Genomic DNA, 18728 nt, shown 5'->3' with positions numbered 1-18728 from the left:
GCACTCTCATCAAGATGGACTTGCCCGTCGTCTTCGTCCGCTTGTCTTCGCGCTTCTACCTGGAGTTGGAGTTGGTGATTTAGCACTGTGGAAAATGGAAGTGAAAAATGGAAATGGAAAAGAAAACGGGATGGGGTTGGTGCATGCATGGTGGTGTTTGTGGGTGGCTGCTATGCCACAAAGGACGACGGGATACGCATGTATGCCTGCACTGGTCGTGGGCAGGTGGGTGGGTGGAGTCATGATGGTGGTCCTGGACGACAATCGTTTAAACGCCTTTTTGCACTGGCTTCGCCGCTCTGCTTGCGGGTTTCGTCTACGTGCTGCTCTTTGTATTGTAGTGTATTGCGTCAGGTTGTGTTGTTTTGAGGCGTTTTCCCTTCTCTTTTCTTTGGGATCGGGGCTGGGATGGACGGCTGTTTGGGCGTTGTGCATAGGCGGAGTACTTACTTTCTTGTCTGTATCATGAAATGGTTGAATGGCTGACAATCTGATTGTCCCCTGCGCAAGTGATCACGGCATTAATGGTGGCAAGTCACATATGCCACTGTCAAAGTACGGGTTGAGGAAATACACATCTTCGAATTCGAAGGTACATGTATCGATGGTGCTTTTGAACAAATGCAATGACCACACGCCGTTCCCAGATGCGATGACAAGGTCCAACAGCTCCCACATTTTACTTTTGTCTCCTTGCCGCAGGCTTCTTCGCCTTGCCGGGCGGTTTCGATGCGGGCGCCGACGTTGGCGCAGAGCCCTTCGCCTTGGCCTTGGCCCTGTTGTTGCTCGCCTTCTTCTTCGCCTTCTTCGTATCCTCGAGGGCGCCCCTGCCCGCACGCTCGGCGGCGCCCTTCTTCCAGCCCATGCCGGCGCCGCCATCCTTCTTGCGCTCGTCGCGCGCATCAAGACGCTTCTTCTCTTTGTTGCTCAGCTTCGTCTTACCCTTGACCTTGACGGCGGCCGCGTCCTCGTCGTTCAGCTGGCGCCACCCGGCGTCGCGGGCGGCCTTCTTGTCCTTTTCGCTCTCGAACCACGTGCGCTTGGGCCGCGCCATGATTTCGTCGGCGTGCGTCACCAGGTTCTCGCCCTTGCGCACCTCCATCTCGGCCTGCGACAGCGCCTTTTCTTCCTTTTCTTCCTTGAGCACCGCTTCCACCTCGCTCTCCAGGCCCGCCAGCTTGCTGGCCCACGCCTCGATCTCGTCGCTCGGCACCTGCCGCGACACGATCTTGGCGCCTTGGGCCCGCGACGCCTTGACGGCGGCCTTGACAACCTTGCGGTCTGGCTCTGCGGCGATGGTACACGCGCGTCCACTGGCGCCACCACGAGCCGTACGTCCGATACGATGCAGGTAGATATCGTGGGTTTGCGGAGCCGAGTAGTTGAGGACAGTACTGACGTTCTTGATGTCAAGACCACGCGAGGCCAAGTCGGTGGCGAGCAGGTGCGTGGCGGAGTTGTTGCGGAAGGACTCGACGGCGTAAATACGCTGATAGACTGTTAGATGTGCCTTGGTCATTGCGGGCTTGTATTCTTTGAGATGTTGCTCACCTGCTCCTGGCTCATGCTACCGTGAAGCTCGGCAGCCTTGATGCCGCAGAGACCAAAGAGAATGCGAGCATTGTGAGCCTCCTTCTTTTGCCGGAAGAAGATGATGACGCGGTCTGTAAAGACTTTCTTGCAAAGATATAAAAGCACGGCCATGCGTCTGTCTTCCTTGCCTGCACGCAGGCGAACAAACTCTTGCACAAGGCCAGACACTGTAGCCTTTTTCGCGTCAACCATGAGTCTGACGGGCCGGTTCAGGCCGACCCGAATCAACTTGTCGACCGTGTCGGTCATGGTGGCCGAGAAGAGCATCGTCTGCCGGGACTTGGGAATGGTGTTGAGAATTTCGTTGAGCTCGTCGGCGAAACCATCCTCGAGCATGCGGTCAGCCTCGTCGAGAACCAGGATTTCGAGCGTGTCGACGGCAAAGCTAGCAGAGTTGCGCATGTGATCGATGAAACGTCCAGGAGTGGCAATGACGACGTCAGGGCGCTGCTTGAGGATGTTTTCCTGCTCCCGCAAACTGAAACCACCAACAATCTGTGCAAAGGTAATGTCGGTGAACGCAGCAAGTTTCTTTGCCACGTTGAAACACTGGACCGCCAATTCACGCGTGGGAACCAGGATGGTAACACGCGTAGTAGGCACCTTCTTCGGCCGGTACAGGAGACGTTCTAGAATGGGAATGACGAAGGCAGCCGTTTTACCGGAACCGGTCACGGCACCGCCAACGATGTCCTTGCCGAGCAATGCGACGGGTATGGTCTTTGCTTGGATGGGAGTTGGGTCCGTGAAGCCTACAGCAGCCAACCCCTTGAGAATTGGACGCGACAGGGACATGTCCTGGAACGTTCCTTTGCCTTTGGTGGTCTTGGGGATGCTGTTGTCTTCAGGAGCGAAGAAGGCCTTTTTGCGCTCCGCTTCGACAGCGTCTTCTTCCTCGTCGTCATCGGATGACTGCGACTCGACATCATCCGGATGGGCCACAGGCTTGGCCTCCTCCTCCTCCTCCTCCTCCTCCTCATCATCATCATCATCTTCTTCTTCTTCTTCTTCTTCAGAAGCCCCAGAGTTTTCTTCTTCTTCATCCGACCCGCTTTCGTCTTCTGCATCGTCGCCAGATTCTTCTGCGTCCTGCGCTCCCATGCCAAAGGCGTCGTCGGCCAGGGTTTCGTCTTCATCGAACCCAGCAAACTCGGCTTCTCCATTGTCGGACCCCGACTCGGGCTGCTCCTGGGCCTGACGTCTGCGCGCAATGATTTCGTCAATGTCGACAGCCTTCTTGTCGCCCTTCTTCTTGGGTCTTTCGTTGTCCAACCCCCAGCCGTCAAAGTCGTCGGTTATACCAGTAGCCATGTCGCCAACCTGAAATTCAAAGTCGGAGGCAAGGGCACCATCGTCCTCGCCGTCGGCGGCCCAATCGCGGTCCGCATCTTCAGATGCAGACTCGGGCTCGGGCGGAGGTTCCTGCTTTTGCATCTTGTTCTTTTTGTTCTTCTTCTTGGAGCCATTCAGGTCTGTCGCGTCGGAGTCCCGCTTGCGCTTTTTCGGTTGTGCCGGGGCCAGGGTATCGGGCTCGCCGTCGAGGTCAGGGATCTCGTCGTCATTATCGGAGATGGTAAAGACGAAGTCGTCATCAAGGTCACGGGGCGACATGATGGGGTGGTGGGTTATGGCGCGTCGAGTATGGATGGGCGCGAGAAAAGTTTGGGAGTTGGAAATTCTGCCGCATGAATGCCGGTCAGGGCGGGCGGTGTGGTTCCGGGGCCGGTCAAGCGTTGATCCGTGAGCGGCGGGTGCGGCGGTCAAAGTGCATGTGCTACGGTAAGGGAGTTTAGTTGGGAGCGTGGGTAGGTGGTCATGGCCGGAGAGCTAATGCAACCAACTACTCCTAGCCTGACCAAACACGCCTTGTTTTGTCTCAATTGTTTCTTGCCTGCTAGGAACTTTTATTGTCCATCAACTCCCTGTCAACTGCACATTCGCCTTCGTTATCGGATTCGGTGGCTGGCCTTTGCCCTGGGGCTCGGCTTCTCTTCCCCACATCCTCCTCCCAAGACTCCACATCCTCTGCTACTCCTACTCCCATCGCCATTTTATTACCTACCTATCTACCAACCAACCAACCAACCAACCAACCATCGTCGCCATCATGTCAGATCCAAGTCTGCGACACGCCATCTCGCTCCGGCCGCACCCGCTGCACCAGAGCCCCCCGGCGGGTACTCCTTCCAACTTTGTAGTCCTTACGCCTGCTAGCGGCCCGGATGAACCCGAAGCCGCAACGTCGACGGCCAAGGAGGCCACTAGCACTGCCTTTGAGCCCATGACGCCGAGATCTGCCAGCTGGAATCAACCCAGGACTGCTACTCGAGCCTCTGCAGGTCAAACTTCGTCTGATCTCGAACGTCAGACCCTGCCCGGTTACAACGAGGAAAATGACCCCTTCAATTTGTCCGGCAAGATCAAGCCGCCTAGTGAGATGGAACAAATTACGGCAAACACTTCGCGCAAACGGGATGGCTGTGGTCCCTTTGTCACCAACAAAAAGGCCTACAGAGCCCGTAAGATTGAGCAGTTTTACGAGACCCAAAACGAAAACATTGAGCGCCTCCTGAAGCCCGTGTCAGAGCACGTCCGCCATGCTCGCGAGGCCGAGGGTGAAGAGAACCTCAGAGTCAAGATTGCCGTCAATGGTTCCTTTGTTGCCAACGTCATCTTGGTCGTTCTGCAGCTATACGGTGCCATTTCTTCCGGCTCGCTGTCCCTCTTCACCACCATGGCTGACGCCATCTTCGATCCCATGTCCAACATCACTCTCATGCTCTCAAACCGCGCCGTCAAGCGCGTTGACCCTCGCAAATTTCCTTCAGGCAAGGCTCGTATCGAGACGGCTGGCAACATCTTCTTTTGCTTCCTCATGACTGCCGTCTCTCTCATCATCATCGTCATGTCCATGCGCGAATTGGCCTCGGGCGAGACCGACCGCGAGCTCCACCTCCCCTCTGTCATTGCCGTTGCGACTGCTTTCGCCACCAAGTTCGTCTTGTTTCTCTACTGCTGGGCACTCCGCAACAAGTACAGCCAAATCCGAATCTTGTGGGAGGATCACCGGAACGACCTCTTCATCAACGGCTTTGGTATCCTGTCATCTGTTGGAGGCAGCAAGCTTCTGTGGTGGATTGATCCCGCTGGTGCCATTGCCATCTCCTGCCTCATCATCTTCCTGTGGCAGCGCACTGCTTGGTCTGAGTTTCAACTGCTCATTGGCGTCTCGGCCGACACGAGCTTTCTCCAGCTCATTACATACATTTCCATGACACACTCTTCATCGATCAAGGCCATTGACACCGTGCGCGCCTGGCACAGTGGTCCGCGTCTGATTGTCGAAGTCGACATTGTAATGAATCCCGAGGACTCGCTGCGGGATACCCATGATGTGGCCGAGGCCCTGCAGACCAAATTGGAGAGCCTACCTGATGTTGAGCGGTGCTACGTGCACGTCGACTACGAAACAAGTCATGCACCCGAGCACTTTTGGAAGAAGGAACTCTGATTTGATACCCCACGATACCCTCTCACGTTTATTCGACTCCCCAGCCAAGGCTAAGCAAAGTGGAGGTCGACCGCGGCTCAATGGCGGTCGATTCTCATTCCCAAGGACTATGGCCACTTCCGGCAGGAGTCGGACGAAAATTTACAAGCTTTGCATAATTCTACTGCATATTGCTTCTTGGCTTTTGCCACAATCTTTCAGCGAGCGCAACTCATGACTTGATGAAAAATGTTGATACGTCCACTCTAGATGAAAATCGAAATTCTTGCTACCAAAGCTCTACAATGCACGGCATGAACCGTCGATACACCAGACTGCTCTTTTCCAACAAAAAAAGTTTGACTAGCGGCAACAACCGGCCGAAATGGTACAACACGAGAGGCAGTGTGCATATTTCTCACACAGACCTCTCACATTCCACACCTGGCCCGATGTGTCGCAACCATTTTTTCTAGAATTCCTCCACTACCGTCTTTCCCGCTAGCACACACCCACCCACGCGTCTCAGTGCTTCCCCTCATTCCTTCCTCACCTCGACCTGTCACGCGTGGGCGGCTGGCTGCCTGCCTCTGACCTCACACCACAACGGCGGCTGTCACTGTCACTGATGGCCGGACAGACGAACGGCCTGTTCCGCTTCCTCCCACCCTCCTCTACACCACACCACATCGCAGCACTGCTCGTAGCCGTTTGTGTCATACCTTTGACGACATGGAGCGGACTTGCGTCGCTCCCGCCTCCCCGGAAGGATTCTCCTCCCCTCCCCTACTCCTACCCTCCCCTTTTCCCCATCACCGCCACCACCACCACAACCACCGCTGCCACCTTGCCGTCAACCCATCAATCCATTCGTACACCCACATGTACGGCCATCAACGAGCAAGCAGCCAGTCGGCCAGCCAGCCGGCAGATGCCATGCTAGCGCGCTGGCTGGCTCGCGCGTCCGACTGCGCCATCATGCGTGCGTGGAATGGCGCGCGCGCTGTTGCAGCAGCGGCTGTTGTGTGTCTCGATGATGCGGCGTGCATGTCCAGTACTCCCTCCCGCCTTCGGTTTTTCTCTTTTCGCTTCCCTGTCTTCTGCTCCGGCCGCCGTTTTTGATTGGTTGGTTGACTGCCTCGTTGCTTGATTCGCTGTTGCGCTTGCCTCGCAGCGTCATCCCTTGCGCAAGTGGGTGCGTGATTGCCGCCGCTCTTGTCGCTGTTCGGTGGGGTTCGTTCGGTTTGCTAGGGGGGACTAACTGATTGACTTCGTTTTCGTGTGGACTGGATGGCTTGGATAGATTGTGCTTTCTGAGCTGGTCATCGCGGTGCGGCTTCAAGGTACGCGGATAAGGATGGTAGCAGTGTGTGCTTGCAGTTTTCAGAAGCAGGGTGTTTACAGCTCTTGCTAAGAGCGTGTGGGTGGATGAAGTACATTCGCAGTGTGTGCAGTCAGGGGTTTTTGATTGAGTAGTGAGTGAATGATGCGGAGATTCTGGATCTGGAGCTTTCCAAAGGGAACCCGAAGCCAGCGCAACGAATCGACTAGCTGCTTTTTCTCTTCTTCAACGAGAGCAAGATTGCAGCGATGTGACAGAGAACCCATGCACGCTGCTCCAGCCACTGCTGCTGCTATTGTTGCTGCTGCTATTGTTGCTGCTAGCGCTCCTACAAGAATAACATCTTCCGCCATCCGAGCACTACAGCCCTCCATCTTCAAGCCTCCTCGCGCATCGACATCATGTTTAGCATCACTTTGTGAACAGTGCTCCGTAATAGCTCGCTGTGTATCCGTCGTCCTTTTAAACTCGCCGCCACCGTCGCACATATGGCTCTTCCCTGTCCATAAGATGTGCACATCTACATTTCCGGTTTTTCTAACACCACATCATGAATCGGCAAGAAGAGGCATATGTGAGAAAAGCGCGGAGAAGAAAGTGTGGATACGCATGGACGCCGAAAAGCGTAGACGCTTTCTTCCATGTTTGTGGTGAGGGGGCCAAGAGGATTGCGAGAGTGGAGTATGGAATGGCTCAAAAGGTACTGCTGTAAACCTCATGTTCCAAGGACCCTAAGGGTGCAAGTGACGTCCTATAATGGCCATAACAGCAAAACGGGCAACGGGCAACGGGGAACGGGGCAGGAGTCAAACGGGCAGGAAAACAAGCCGATCAAGTAAATAGACCCCGAAATCCCAGACCATCGGCACAACAAGAGTGAAGGATCAAACGAATGACGAGGAACAGCAACAACGGCACAGCAGAAAGAATGGGGACAGGAGATGGGAGCTTGTCTTAAACTGAACCCACCGACAGTTAGACAGTAAACGCACGTGGAGGGCGCGTAGCAGCCACCTTCCACCTCTCTCTTCCCCCCCCCCCCCCCCCCCCCCCCCCCCCTTTGTTGCTTTGGGTACTCCAGGTGTCAGTCGGCAGGTGCCAGGCAGAAAAAGGGGTGTGTAAGGCGTGTGAGGGGCGACTATGAGGGTCCAATTGAACCACGCATGCCGCCATGGCGAACGAGAATGCATCACCGCGCGTGGAGATGCGTCTGGATGGCCGGCTAGTTAGATGCTGGGGGGAGGCAGGGAAGACAGGACTTTAGGGCAGAATTGAAGGAACGCACGCACGTTTGCAGAAGAAGGGGTAGGGGCTGGCTGGCAGGGGCAGGTGCAGGGGCAGACAGGGACGGACGGACGGACGGACGGGTACGACGAGATCAGGAACAAGAACTTCGGCCGCGTGGTAGGCGCGTGGTGATGGTAGTAGCAGCGGGCAAAGGAAGGGGAAGGGGAGGAGGGTAAAGGTGGTGGTGGTGGTGGTGGTGATGGTGGTGGTGTGCAAGGCGAAACGACGCAAAGCGAGGAGGGGTGAGTCGACATTCGTCCAGATGGTGGGGGTGTTTGTGTCCTCCTTTTTTGCTCGCCAGCCAGGATCATCACTTTAGTAGTGTTAGTACAGTGTCCTATTCATTGACGGAAAGGGCAAGAACAGGCGTAAGGATAGGGCAAACACTATTGGACTAGTCAAAATAAGACAAGAGACGGAGCCTTGCCGGGCGTGTTTTGTGCAAAGGCTTTTTTTTTATTGGATACGATGTTGGGGAGATAAATGAATGCTTTTGGGACGACTCAAGCTCATGTAGTGACTGGGAACTCCACTTCAAGTGCTGGAATGCGCATTCAAAATGGGCCAATGCTCTGAGCTCGATGATGCCAAACATCGTCTCGCGTGTGGAAAGTTCTTTGCATTCCAGTGTATCTGATCGACAAGCCATCGCAAAACATCGATCATCAGCGATCGCGCTGATGTGCCATACTCTCGAAGTGAGTCTGTGGTGTGGTTATAGACTGACTCTTGCATCTTGCTGCATACTGCTAGATCCACACTTACCAAGCAATGTGCTGACATTTTGAAGCCTCTCGATTGGCAATGGCAATCTCGCGACTTTGACCGCAATCATTTGCAACAGCAGCAAGGTGACGAGAAAAGAGATTTCGCTCAAGCCGCAGACAACGAGCTTCCCTCTGTTCAACCCAAAATTGGATTTTTGACGCTCAAACGACATCATACAGGGGTCAAAAAACGTGGCGATCCTGTGAGTTTCCAGCGACTTTGTGCCTGATCCGGTTTTGTATCAAGGGGATTGTGCCGCATGTTGCCTCCCGTCCAACGTGCAAGAAACGTGGCCGAACGAATACACAATCTTCAAAAGATAATGTGTGATTCAAGCTGAAAGAGAAGAACTTTCTTTGCTCTTGCAAGTCGCATGTGCTTGATCCCTCTTCAGTTGAGTCACACATTCTCAACAATTTCTGCGCAAGTCAGAGACGAGGAATGTTCTCGAAAAATTTGCAACGAGGCCAAGTCCTTGTGGGAAACACTTCCAATGAGCATTTGCAGTACTCGAAATCATGGGCAGCTGCGCCCACACTGCAAAATCATACGATTTGCGCGAATTTGGAGGGATCCATGTGACAGAGCCGCAAGACCGTGGGAAGGCCAGATTTACACTGTGTTGCTCAACCAAGGCAAGTCTCCAACTTCAGTGGGGGAGACTGAAAATGGAAGAATCGACCATTGCTGCTCAATCAGATGCAAAGTTTTCGCATGACAAATTTGTAGCCAGGGGGGATTGTGCCAGCGACTTGGCACGCCCTTGCCCAGAACTTTTCAGCTCTTCGAATCTGCTCCCAAGAGCTGGCACGATCGAGCCAGAGACTAAATCGTGAGATGCACTAGCATGGAAATCAATCACGGTCGCATCCAGTGGCAATCACGGCGGGATCAAGAGGCCAATTGTCCACATCGCGAGTTGCGTTGTTTGCGTTATGGCTTTGTTATTAGTGACCACCGGCGCGCCAGAAATGGGATTTCCAAGCTCGGACAAGACACGTCACATGTTGAGAGGCACTGTCTGCAGCTTCCTCGAACGTCAGACGAATCTTGAGTCCCCCGCAACAGGTTCCGACTGCACCGTGCACCAGCGGCAGATATTTGATCCTCCTGTATCAGACCGATCGGGGTCATGGCTCTGTCTGGCTGTCTCCCCGACGGCTAGATCCTTCAGGCGCTGCTCGGATGAGGCAGAAGGGCTGAACTCGGAGAGACCGAGGTTTGCGGGCCGAGATTCTGAGCGCCTGCGACGCCATGTGCAAGCCATGCTGAGATTATTTCCAGGTGAAAGGTTTCATAAAATTTGTGTGGGCCGAATGCGGCACTTCTTCATCGAGAATAGCGAGCGCATGCTAGTAGGACACTATCTGGGCTGGCGTCGGCACCATGGGTATGGGACCAGGTGGAATAGAACTCTGCGCGGTCATGGTCCACTTAACGGCTTGAATAGATACTTGAGCAAAGGGACTTAGTCTCGCAAGCCAATATGGCGTGATCTACCAAGTTGTTAGCGTGAACGTGGCTTGAGGACTTGTTCAGAAGCTCGAAGATGAAGTTTCAGTGGATGATGATGCCATGAGATCTCGATTTTGAACTTTGGAAATGAGTGTTTTGCTATGATGGTACACAGGTCTGGGTTCGACAAACTCTCGTCCCTTGTTGACACGAGCTTGGACGTTTCGAAGAAGAATCGGGTGTAGCGAACAGGTTTGTCCATGATTCTGGCGTGCAGTATGGGCTCACAGCTCTCCATGTTCAGACTTCACAGGTGTTTTGCCCACGCTTTGGAGCCGGCGGGTCCACAGACCAAAAGGCGGTCTAAGTGAGTGGGCGACTGGTGTTACCGCAGGTCGAAGTGGAGTTTGAAATGCGGTTCGCCGTTTGCAGGGATACAAATTCCTAATTTGGTCAGCGCGCTTCAGTGGTCGACGATCCATTAGGATATCCGGGGAAAAAAAAAGCTAGTAAGGCTAGATATGTGGGCCTCCAAAAAGTAGCCTCTTGGACTGTGCACTTTGGTCCGTTTTCAGGGTCCTGCCTGTTCATCCGTGCTCAACTGCAAGTTCGACTGGATGGGAAGAGGCCGTTGAAGTTGCGGTGAGTTTGATGTGCGCAGTAGCCTGTGGCTAACCGAATTGTATCCTGGCAATCTGGTGTTGATTCTTGGATCTGCCTTGGCCAAGCATGCAAGTTTCCGTAACAAGGGGGATCTGTAGCAGGGACAAGGGGGCCGGGGACCAGCGCGAACTGCAAGGCCCATACCAATCTTCTCCAAGCTGCACCAGCTCCCCACAATCGCGCAAGACCGGTGCAGATGGAAGTGTTTTGTCCAAAACACAAGAGCCGCAAGATCATTGCCAGGGCCCGCCGTCGCTGCATGGAGCCTACATGGCATCCGACATTGCTCCACCGTGCAGAATGGCATGACGGAAAGAATGGAAAAGAAACGTGACTGGCAAATTTTGCACAGAAATGACCACGGCCATTTCGAGAGTGACAGGACAATGAGACCACCAGCGCACGGGGCATCATCGACAGCGGACCCCACTTACGTGCATGATCAGAATCAAGTCTGGCGTCGATTTGTGGCCGGTCTAGCGCAATGTTTTTGCGTAACACATGGAGAAAAAATGTGTCTTTGTCACAATTTCTCATGTGTCTGCCTGTTCCTTGGAGGTTCCTTGGAATACAGACTCTGACGTAGTCCATCCTACGGGCTCATCCAGAGACGGCCCCGGGTAAGGCTGTTTAGCGGGAGTTGCGGAGCCACATGCCGCTAGTGACGCCCATTCGCCCCAATGGCATGACTGTTGGACATTGCTGACGATCACATTCAGCGTGGATGGCATGAAGCAAAGTCGAGAGAGACGGTGGTGCGGGACTCGGTCGTCAATAGAACAGTGACGGCAAGTCATCCGGGTCAAAATGGGTGTCACTAATGGACCAATGGGGGTCGCTGGCGCAGCCAAGCGTGGTTGCTACGGCAGAGACAGCGCGCATGAAGCTGTCGGCTGTCTGGCTGACTATCGGGTTCGAAGTGAAGGCCGTCCCGATCGGATCGCCGCGGGCTAGATGGCGGCAAGAGTGGGCCTTGGTCTTATCAAACTCTGGCCAGTCTGGGTCTTGTGCGACTGTCCAAGGCGTTTCAAGATGGGCGGCCGACTCAGGTGCCTGAGCAGCATGCAGGAGGTCGAGGTGGATGAGGAGGAGGGTTGCTTTGGACCCCCACGGCGCGGCGTCAAGCTCAGTCGATCACCCGAAGAGGACAATCCAATGTGGCCACAGACGCGCCGCCCTGGCAGGGCTTTGCCAGCCTCCTCCTCGGTTCATGTTTGGAGCGCGTCTGGTGGCACATGGGGCGGCAGGTCGAGATGCAAGCCATGGAAGACGCGTCAAGGTCGCGAAGAGGCAGAGTGCCGTGGGCGGGCGGGAGAGATCAGGAATCGCGAGGTCGGCTCGGACTCGAAGAACGTGAAAGACGCGGGCAACCGTGGTGTGAGGTGTCGACGGCGTGAGCGGTTAGCAGGACGTTTGGTGAAGGTCAAGTTGACATCTGCGGGCTGCCGGCGCTCGCTCGGCTTCCCGGTCCATAGCTGCTGCGCCGCCCGCATGCAGGGCGCCCCAAGGAAGTCCAGTCCATCATCCAACAACAACAACAACAACAACCCAACACCGCCATCACCACCACAGCCAAGAAGGAAAAAAAGTCTAATCGACGCCGCTCGCCATTCGGGAAATTTGTCCAACCCGACGCTTTGCTTGTGACTGCTCACTTCTGGCCTTCTGGCGACTCTCCCGGTCAGTCAGTCAGTCAGTCAGTCAGGCAGGCAGAAGAAGGAATACCGTCAGATCATGCATTCCGGAACATTTGTGCTCCCGCAGCGCTTGAAACACAAGCTGCTGAATGACTGCCGAATCTACCGACCTGGAGCCGGTTGGCCTCTGATTCTCATCTGGCCAAAGCAATTTCAATCCTGCATCTCATCGTATGCCGTGTAACCGCCGCGGGCCAAATGCGGCCAGCCTCTGTTCAAAACCTTCACACGGTTGCCATTATTGCAGACTCCAGATCCTTTTCCCGGGCTGGTCACGTCGGCTTCATCTTCGCCCACGGCCATGACATGAGATGACCCATCCGTGCTGGCGGTGCCCAGTGGCGCATTCATCTGGTCCCGCTTTGGGAAAAGGTCCACCAAGCTCTGGACGTGTCGATTGGCTGCTTTGCACATCCCAAAGGACTGCAGCCAGCAGCGGCGTACACGCAGGCTTGGCGCCGTTTAAAGAGGAGGGTGCCATTCCATCCAGGCCTGATCTGCGTTCCGGAAGCTGCAAGTGTCAGGAATGCCTGCTCTGTCTGTCGAGCGTTGGTTGATGCTGCAAGTAATTCAAAGCTTGCATATGCAAGCAAGCCAGTCGGCTGCACTGCTTTGCTGCTCGGTTGGTTGCCCCGGCCTGGGTAGGGTAGGGTAGGGTCCAACTTGTTCGAGCTTGTCAACCAACTTCAGCTGCATCCAGCTCCAAAGAACCAAGGCCAGGACGAGCGTTGGACGGCGTGAACGGGTGCCGTGGTTGAGGAACTTTAGTTTGTGGCGGCTTTCCATGGCTCCTCCTACGTTAGGGTAGCATCATTCCTCCCACCCAGACTGGACGTTGCATCTACGAGTTCGTTGGCTCAACCAAGCTGGATCGAGCTTACCGTATCCGTGGGCAGCCACCAGGTCCCGCCCAATACTCTCTGGACGTGTCCCAACCTCAACTCTCCATTATGACCGGCTTGACTACCAAGAAGCGAACGGCCCAGGACTACATTTTGATTTACTTAAAAAACGCACCACCCAGCCTGCACTGAATTTCCCCGCTTCGAACTTCTCTTGGCCCGATATCCACCAACAACCAAGACCCCACAATTTTGTACGTCCCCTGGCCCCCTTGCAGCTGATTCACGATCCGAAATCTGGTTGGGAGATTGTCGCGTCTTGAAGCCTCCAGCCTTCACCTTGCGCCACCCTCCATCTCGATCACCATCTGGTCGGTCGAGGCTCGCACAGCGCCGCGCCTAGCAGGTTGGTGAAGATTGTCCAAGTCGAGACGCGACATTTGGCCACCATTCCGAGGCCATCCCAGCAGTCGCGTACACAAGAGCGCGCCAATTGCAACGATGTACAACGGTGAGTTGTGCTTAATGACTTCAACGTCCGGCAACGGCGGTGCTGCCGGCCGTGCCGAATAGTCTGTTGCCTTCAAAAACCCCATCCAGGGACCCTTGAACGAGGTTCCTTCCCCTTAGTCTTCAGCCTTCTCTGGTCTTTACACTCCTTATACCACGCTGCCGCATACGTTCCTTTTGGCCCTCTCTCTCTGCTCGGAAAGGCCACCATTCCTCTGTCCATAATAGCTCCATTCTGTCCGTGACATGGCCTTGTCGATCCATCAATGCCGCAAGGCTGACTTTTCACACTCAGATTTCCGGAATAATCGCGATCGCTACGTGGGGGCCAGAGGCTTGCCTGTTGCCAAAGAAGGAATGGAAATGAACCAACATCAACATTCAGCTCCAGGATATACCCCTTCGGGGTACTTGACTCCCGGGTCCTCATCAACAGCCTACGAGGGTCGCAGGGATTCCATTGCGTCCATGCAGTCCTCGGCATCTTGTGCCAACAGTTTTTCGAGCAACAGCTCAGCCTATTACTCCAACCTACCTCCCACTCCTCATACCTCCCGGGAAGTGGTTGGCGACGGCGATTGGATGATGGTTCGTCCAAACGAAATGTCTTTTGACCATGGGTCTTCACACACTGCCAACGACCACGACGCCGACGACTACAACAGCCAAGATACTTGGCCACCCACCGTGGACTTTCCCCACGCCAAACCTGGACGAATACCGGGGATACCAGCCGAACAACGGTCCAACAGCTGGGTCATGGTCGACCCTGGGCCGGCATACACATCGGCCGTCCGGCCGACGGGATCTGACAGCGACACTCTGCTTCCGGTGCACACGGAGTATCCAACATTCGATAGCATACCGCCCGCGCAAAGGACACTCTTGCCTCCTGCTGAGCTTCACTCGCACTCTGAAATGTGGAATACTCACAACCCAACAACTTCTGCCTTGTCGTTACAGGGCATGACAGCTGAAGCATACGGAGCACCTCCCATGAACAATGGAGGTCTGAACATGGAATACACTTGGCCTCATGTGGGAGCCAACCTCGAGATGCCGCTTTTCCAGGACAACGTCGTTCATCCAGAAGACACTGTGCACGAGACTGACAATAGAACACCGTACCCCGAGATCAATTCGGACCAAAGCTTGGAAGACAGCTTTGGTTCGTACGACGGATACAGTTCGTCTACGTCTCAGTGCTCAAGGTACGGGCGATTGGGGGACGCGCAGCCTTCCATCAAACGCGAAGTCGACGACACATACCTCGACCACCGAAGTCGCAGCGACCTCCTCTCACCGCAAAGGAGACATCGCCAAAAGGACAGACGCATTGGTCCCAGCGGACCTAGTGGGATCACCAAGCGCAAACACCGATGCGAGAATCGCATGATGGAAGCCTACACCGCCAACCTTGATGGATGCGCCGTCGACATTCAGTTTCAATCCGACATTCAAAAAGATCCCAAGTCTGGAAAATACTGTAGCACTGCTGGCGAAACAAAGAAGCAGCGCTGCAGATTTGAAGGCTGCACCAAGACTTTTGCGCGTCCGGAGCACCTGAAGCGGCACGAGAACACCCACAGCAAGGAGCGCCCGTTCCCTTGCGTCGTCCCTGGTTGCGGACGGCGATTTTCGCGCAATGACAACCGCAAGGCCCATTACGAGACTCATCTAAAGGAGGCCATGTCTGGCAAGAAGGCACGGAATGCGTCGGTCAGCTTCGGGGAACTCAAAGATCTTTTGCACTCACACGAATCACCGGAGGAGGCGAGCAAAATGATCGAGAAGCTTCAAAACCCAAAAGTCAAGGTGAAGCACGAGAAGTCGGATTCAAGGTAGTGGACGTCTCCTAGTCGCGCTTGTTTGGTCGCCCTCATTTCTCGCTTTTGCTGGTCGCGGTTGTTGCTCGCCTTTTGAGACAAGATCCTGAAAAGGTGCAGAACATACCAGGCAAGTATCATGGCCACCGACCAAGGAACGAATGCTGGGTCAATCTCCACAACGACGATATGCCAGCTGAGCCTACAACGTGCCCCGCCCCCCAAACGATTAAAGGAATTAGTCGAAGTCGATTACTCGAGACCGATGCCCCCAACGGCAGCCACAACCACGTCCACCATCATCGCCACCATCAACACCACCACCATCACCATCATCGAAGCCAACACGAATAGCACCATCACCAACAATAACAACAACAACACGAGCCCCAGATGGGTCAGTCTATTACTATCACAGCATCCCCTCCATTGGGCTGATGCATTCGGTTCTTATCTTTTCGGTCACTCAGACGGGGTTTGGCTTCGCTCTCGGATTCTACGCGTTTCCTTCTTAATTATGTCATACTTTGCTCTTTTTGCACAGTCGCCTGGATCATTGATCCTCTCTAGTCCTCCACGGGGCGACGTGTTGTACACTTGGATTACCACGACTGTTTGGAGTACTCTTGCTCTTGTGTTTATTGCTTTTTACATTTTTCCTTACGACCTGTACGAGAAAAGACGCGACAATGACGGCAGGGGATGCGAAGGGAAAGGCGAGTGGGTTGGGGCTTGCCAGCTTTGCCATTGCCTGGCTCAGCGTTGTTTTTCCCGTGTCGCCGGCATGAGGGCAACGCCGTGTCTTGCCCAGCGAACAAGCGGAGCAGATGGGGGCCCGACGACGAGCCTGTGTGATAGACAGTACTGTTGTTGGCCCATTGGCCCAAGTGTGTTTGGAAAACAAATGAACAAGTTCGGATCAGTCACTCTGCATGCTTTTGTCGTCCAACAAAGTGATCCATTCGCAGGCAATGACGACGGCTCGTTTGGTCGGATTGACTGAGTCCTCCTGATGTGACGTCCCGCTACAGCCGACCGCCACACCATCTTGCACGACGTAGGCTTCGGCTTCTTCCGCAACCCACTGACACCCCCCAAAACACACACGTCACTTTGCTGGACGCACAGCAGCAGCAGTAGCCCCTCTGCATGATGATCAGCAAAACAAAAATGGTAAAACGCACGAGCGGCATGGGGATTGAACCCACAACCTTTGGTGATGTAACTGACGCCGAAAACCAATGCGCTACCATTGCGCCAACCGCCCGACATCAATCTCTTCCTCGACAATAAAACCTATAATGCTGTTTTAATCACATGACCGTCCAGCTTTGATTGATTGATTGATTGATTGATTGATTGATTGATTGTTTTACGTCTTACTAGAGCCATAGGCTATCTAAGACGGAGCTATCTATAGGGGATTCTACGTACGTTTATAAGGTAAGTAGGGATGCCTAGCTAAAGGATCTTATATAATAAGGCGTAATTCTTAGTATAATATTAGTATAGGGTAGGTATAGATAGATAGTTTATCTAGGCTCTTTTTAGGTAAGGGGGGGCTAAGGACTAGCCTTCCTACCGTTATCTAAGTAGATAGGTAGCATAGAGTAAGAGTAAGAAAAGGAAGGGGGATAGGGAGAAGGCATATATAGAAAAGTAAATATAGTATAGGGTAGTAGGTAAGGTAGATTATATATACGCTCTACTATAGCGTTCTAGTACTATCCCTAATAGTACTATTCTTAGTTAGTGTTATATAACACCTTTCTTAGCACCTATAAAGGTAAAAAAAGCGGGTAAGGTTTTTAACTAGTAGCGTCTATCTTCTAGCTAACTAGTATAGTTAGCTAATACTTATTATAGAAAATAAAGAACGCTTAAGAACCTAGGTTTAATCTATATTAATATCGCTTATAATTTAATCTAGCCTAGTTACCGCTATTAGATAACCGTACGTTAATATTATTACTAATAATAGGGCTCTATACGCTACCCTAGCCTAGGTATACTATATAGACGAATAGCGTTAAGCCCTTACCTTACCGCTAAACGGTCGTCTAATTATTATTAGGAGTAGGAGAGTTTAGCTAGAGTAGTTATAGAGTAGTTATCTAAGTTATGTTAACGCCTTCCTAATCTAGAGGGCTAGGGTCTTAGTAGAGGCTCTATATAAGGTAGAGGAGGGATATAAGCCTAGAGGGTGTTAGGTAGATTACGGATAAAGGGGTCCCTTCCTAGATTATCTTTAGTTAGAGGGGTTCTAGGGTAGTACCTATAGGAACTATAAGTAGAGGGATCATAGAGCTTATTATTCGCTCCACTAATAGAGCTTAGAATGGATTCTCTCTTCTTCTTTTTACTCTTCTTTTCCCTTAGTCTACTCTTTATATGTGCTATGCCCTAGTAGAAACCTTCGTCCGACATATGAATTTAAGTATAAATTATCGACCGACGTCTCCTTAGAACAGCTCTCTATAGGGTATAGAGGCTATATTCCTACTATTATTATCGTACGCCTAAAGTACTTCCTATATCGCTTCTTTCCTAGTAGAGCTATAGAGTAGGCAGTTACTAATAAGATGTTATAGTGTTTATTAGGGGGTATTATTATAGCTATAGTTATTGTTAGCGGTATTCTATAAAGATAAGTAATATCTTTATTATATACCGTATGGTAGATGGTTTATAGTAGAGAATGTAGTAGATTCTTTACTATAAGAGAACTTCCTTAAAGGACTAACTAGCAGGCTACCTAAGGGTGTTTATATAGAAGAACCTATAGATTCTAGAGAGTTCTATCTCTAGGTAATTAGTAATAGGTTCTTCTATTAATAGAAGACGATTTCTAATTAATCTAGACTAGAAGATTCTAGGCCTTAGTAATGAGACAATCTAGAATAAGGGCTAGAATCTAAAAGAACCCGTAGGAATAAGTTCTTAGTAATAGAAGAGGTCTAGAAGAGTCTAGAATAGTCTAGACTTATTCTTAGGCCTCTAATAGTTATCCTAGGCTATCTTACTAAACTATAATAGGTAGGCTTTAAAGTAGCTATAGTTTAGTTTTAATTAGAAGTAGGCTAATACTTCTAGTTATCTATACTTAGGGAGTTAGATAGACATCCTTAGTATAGATAGGAAGTTACGTACGTATAACCCCTAGGATAGTGTTATCTATGCTTCCTAGTATTATATAGTATATACTATCTATTAGCGGTATTCTATAAAGATAAGTAATATCTTTATTATATACCG

General features: G+C 52.5%; 5 protein-coding genes and 1 non-coding gene across 6 annotated transcripts; 2 read left to right on the top strand and 4 right to left on the bottom strand.

Moving 5' to 3' along the window:
• Window positions 1–543: 543 nt before the first annotated feature.
• On the bottom strand, window positions 544–2608 carry IWZ02DRAFT_447274 (P-loop containing nucleoside triphosphate hydrolase protein). Its single transcript, XM_066767275.1, has 2 exons — window positions 1552–2608; window positions 544–1489 (listed from the first exon to the last, which is right to left on the bottom strand). The coding sequence occupies exons 1-2, from the start codon at window positions 2386–2388 to the stop codon at window positions 680–682; spliced, it is 1647 nt and encodes a 548-aa protein (XP_066624775.1). The 5' UTR covers window positions 2389–2608; the 3' UTR covers window positions 544–679.
• Window positions 2609–3377: 769 nt separating this feature from the next.
• IWZ02DRAFT_214767 (uncharacterized protein) lies at window positions 3378–5408 on the top strand. The gene has a single exon (XM_066762735.1). It carries the CDS (start codon window positions 3701–3703, stop codon window positions 5102–5104), a length of 1404 nt encoding a protein of 467 aa, XP_066624774.1. The 5' UTR covers window positions 3378–3700; the 3' UTR covers window positions 5105–5408.
• Window positions 5409–10382: 4974 nt separating this feature from the next.
• On the bottom strand, window positions 10383–11370 carry IWZ02DRAFT_214751 (uncharacterized protein). The gene has a single exon (XM_066762734.1). It carries the CDS (start codon window positions 11187–11189, stop codon window positions 10533–10535), a length of 657 nt encoding a protein of 218 aa, XP_066624773.1. The 5' UTR covers window positions 11190–11370; the 3' UTR covers window positions 10383–10532.
• Window positions 11371–15165: 3795 nt separating this feature from the next.
• IWZ02DRAFT_364741 (uncharacterized protein) lies at window positions 15166–15354 on the top strand (the record flags this gene model as incomplete). Its single annotated transcript, XM_066764349.1, has 1 exon — window positions 15166–15354. A coding segment is annotated over one exon (189 nt), but the record flags the coding sequence as incomplete, so codon positions are not given.
• A 1090-nt stretch (window positions 15355–16444) lies between these two features.
• Window positions 16445–16733, bottom strand: IWZ02DRAFT_447264 (uncharacterized protein). Its single transcript, XM_066767274.1, has one exon. It carries the CDS (start codon window positions 16724–16726, stop codon window positions 16499–16501), a length of 228 nt encoding a protein of 75 aa, XP_066624771.1. The 5' UTR covers window positions 16727–16733; the 3' UTR covers window positions 16445–16498.
• Window positions 16657–16740, bottom strand: IWZ02DRAFT_t36. The gene has a single exon. It is a non-coding gene; the product is annotated as a tRNA-Arg (tRNA).
• Between the last annotated feature and the right edge of the window lie 1988 nt (window positions 16741–18728).

Source organism: Phyllosticta citriasiana, assembly GCF_038021145.1.
Source record: "Phyllosticta citriasiana strain CBS 120426 chromosome Unknown IWZ02scaffold_4, whole genome shotgun sequence".
Lineage (NCBI taxonomy): Eukaryota > Fungi > Ascomycota > Dothideomycetes > Botryosphaeriales > Phyllostictaceae > Phyllosticta > Phyllosticta citriasiana.
This window is presented reverse-complemented; position numbering and strand designations above follow the sequence as displayed.

Coding starts and splice junctions, on each gene's coding strand:
- IWZ02DRAFT_214767 (XM_066762735.1), top strand. CDS start 3,701: ATGTCAGATCCAAGTCTGCGACACGCCATCTCGCTCCGGCCGCACCCG.
- IWZ02DRAFT_447274 (XM_066767275.1), bottom strand. CDS start 2,388: ATGTCCCTGTCGCGTCCAATTCTCAAGGGGTTGGCTGCTGTAGGCTTC. Junction 1,490..1,551: donor GTAGCATGAGCCAGGAGCAG/GTGAGCAACATC, acceptor ACAGTCTATCAG/CGTATTTACGCCGTCGAGTC.
- IWZ02DRAFT_214751 (XM_066762734.1), bottom strand. CDS start 11,189: ATGGACTACGTCAGAGTCTGTATTCCAAGGAACCTCCAAGGAACAGGC.
- IWZ02DRAFT_447264 (XM_066767274.1), bottom strand. CDS start 16,726: ATGGTAGCGCATTGGTTTTCGGCGTCAGTTACATCACCAAAGGTTGTG.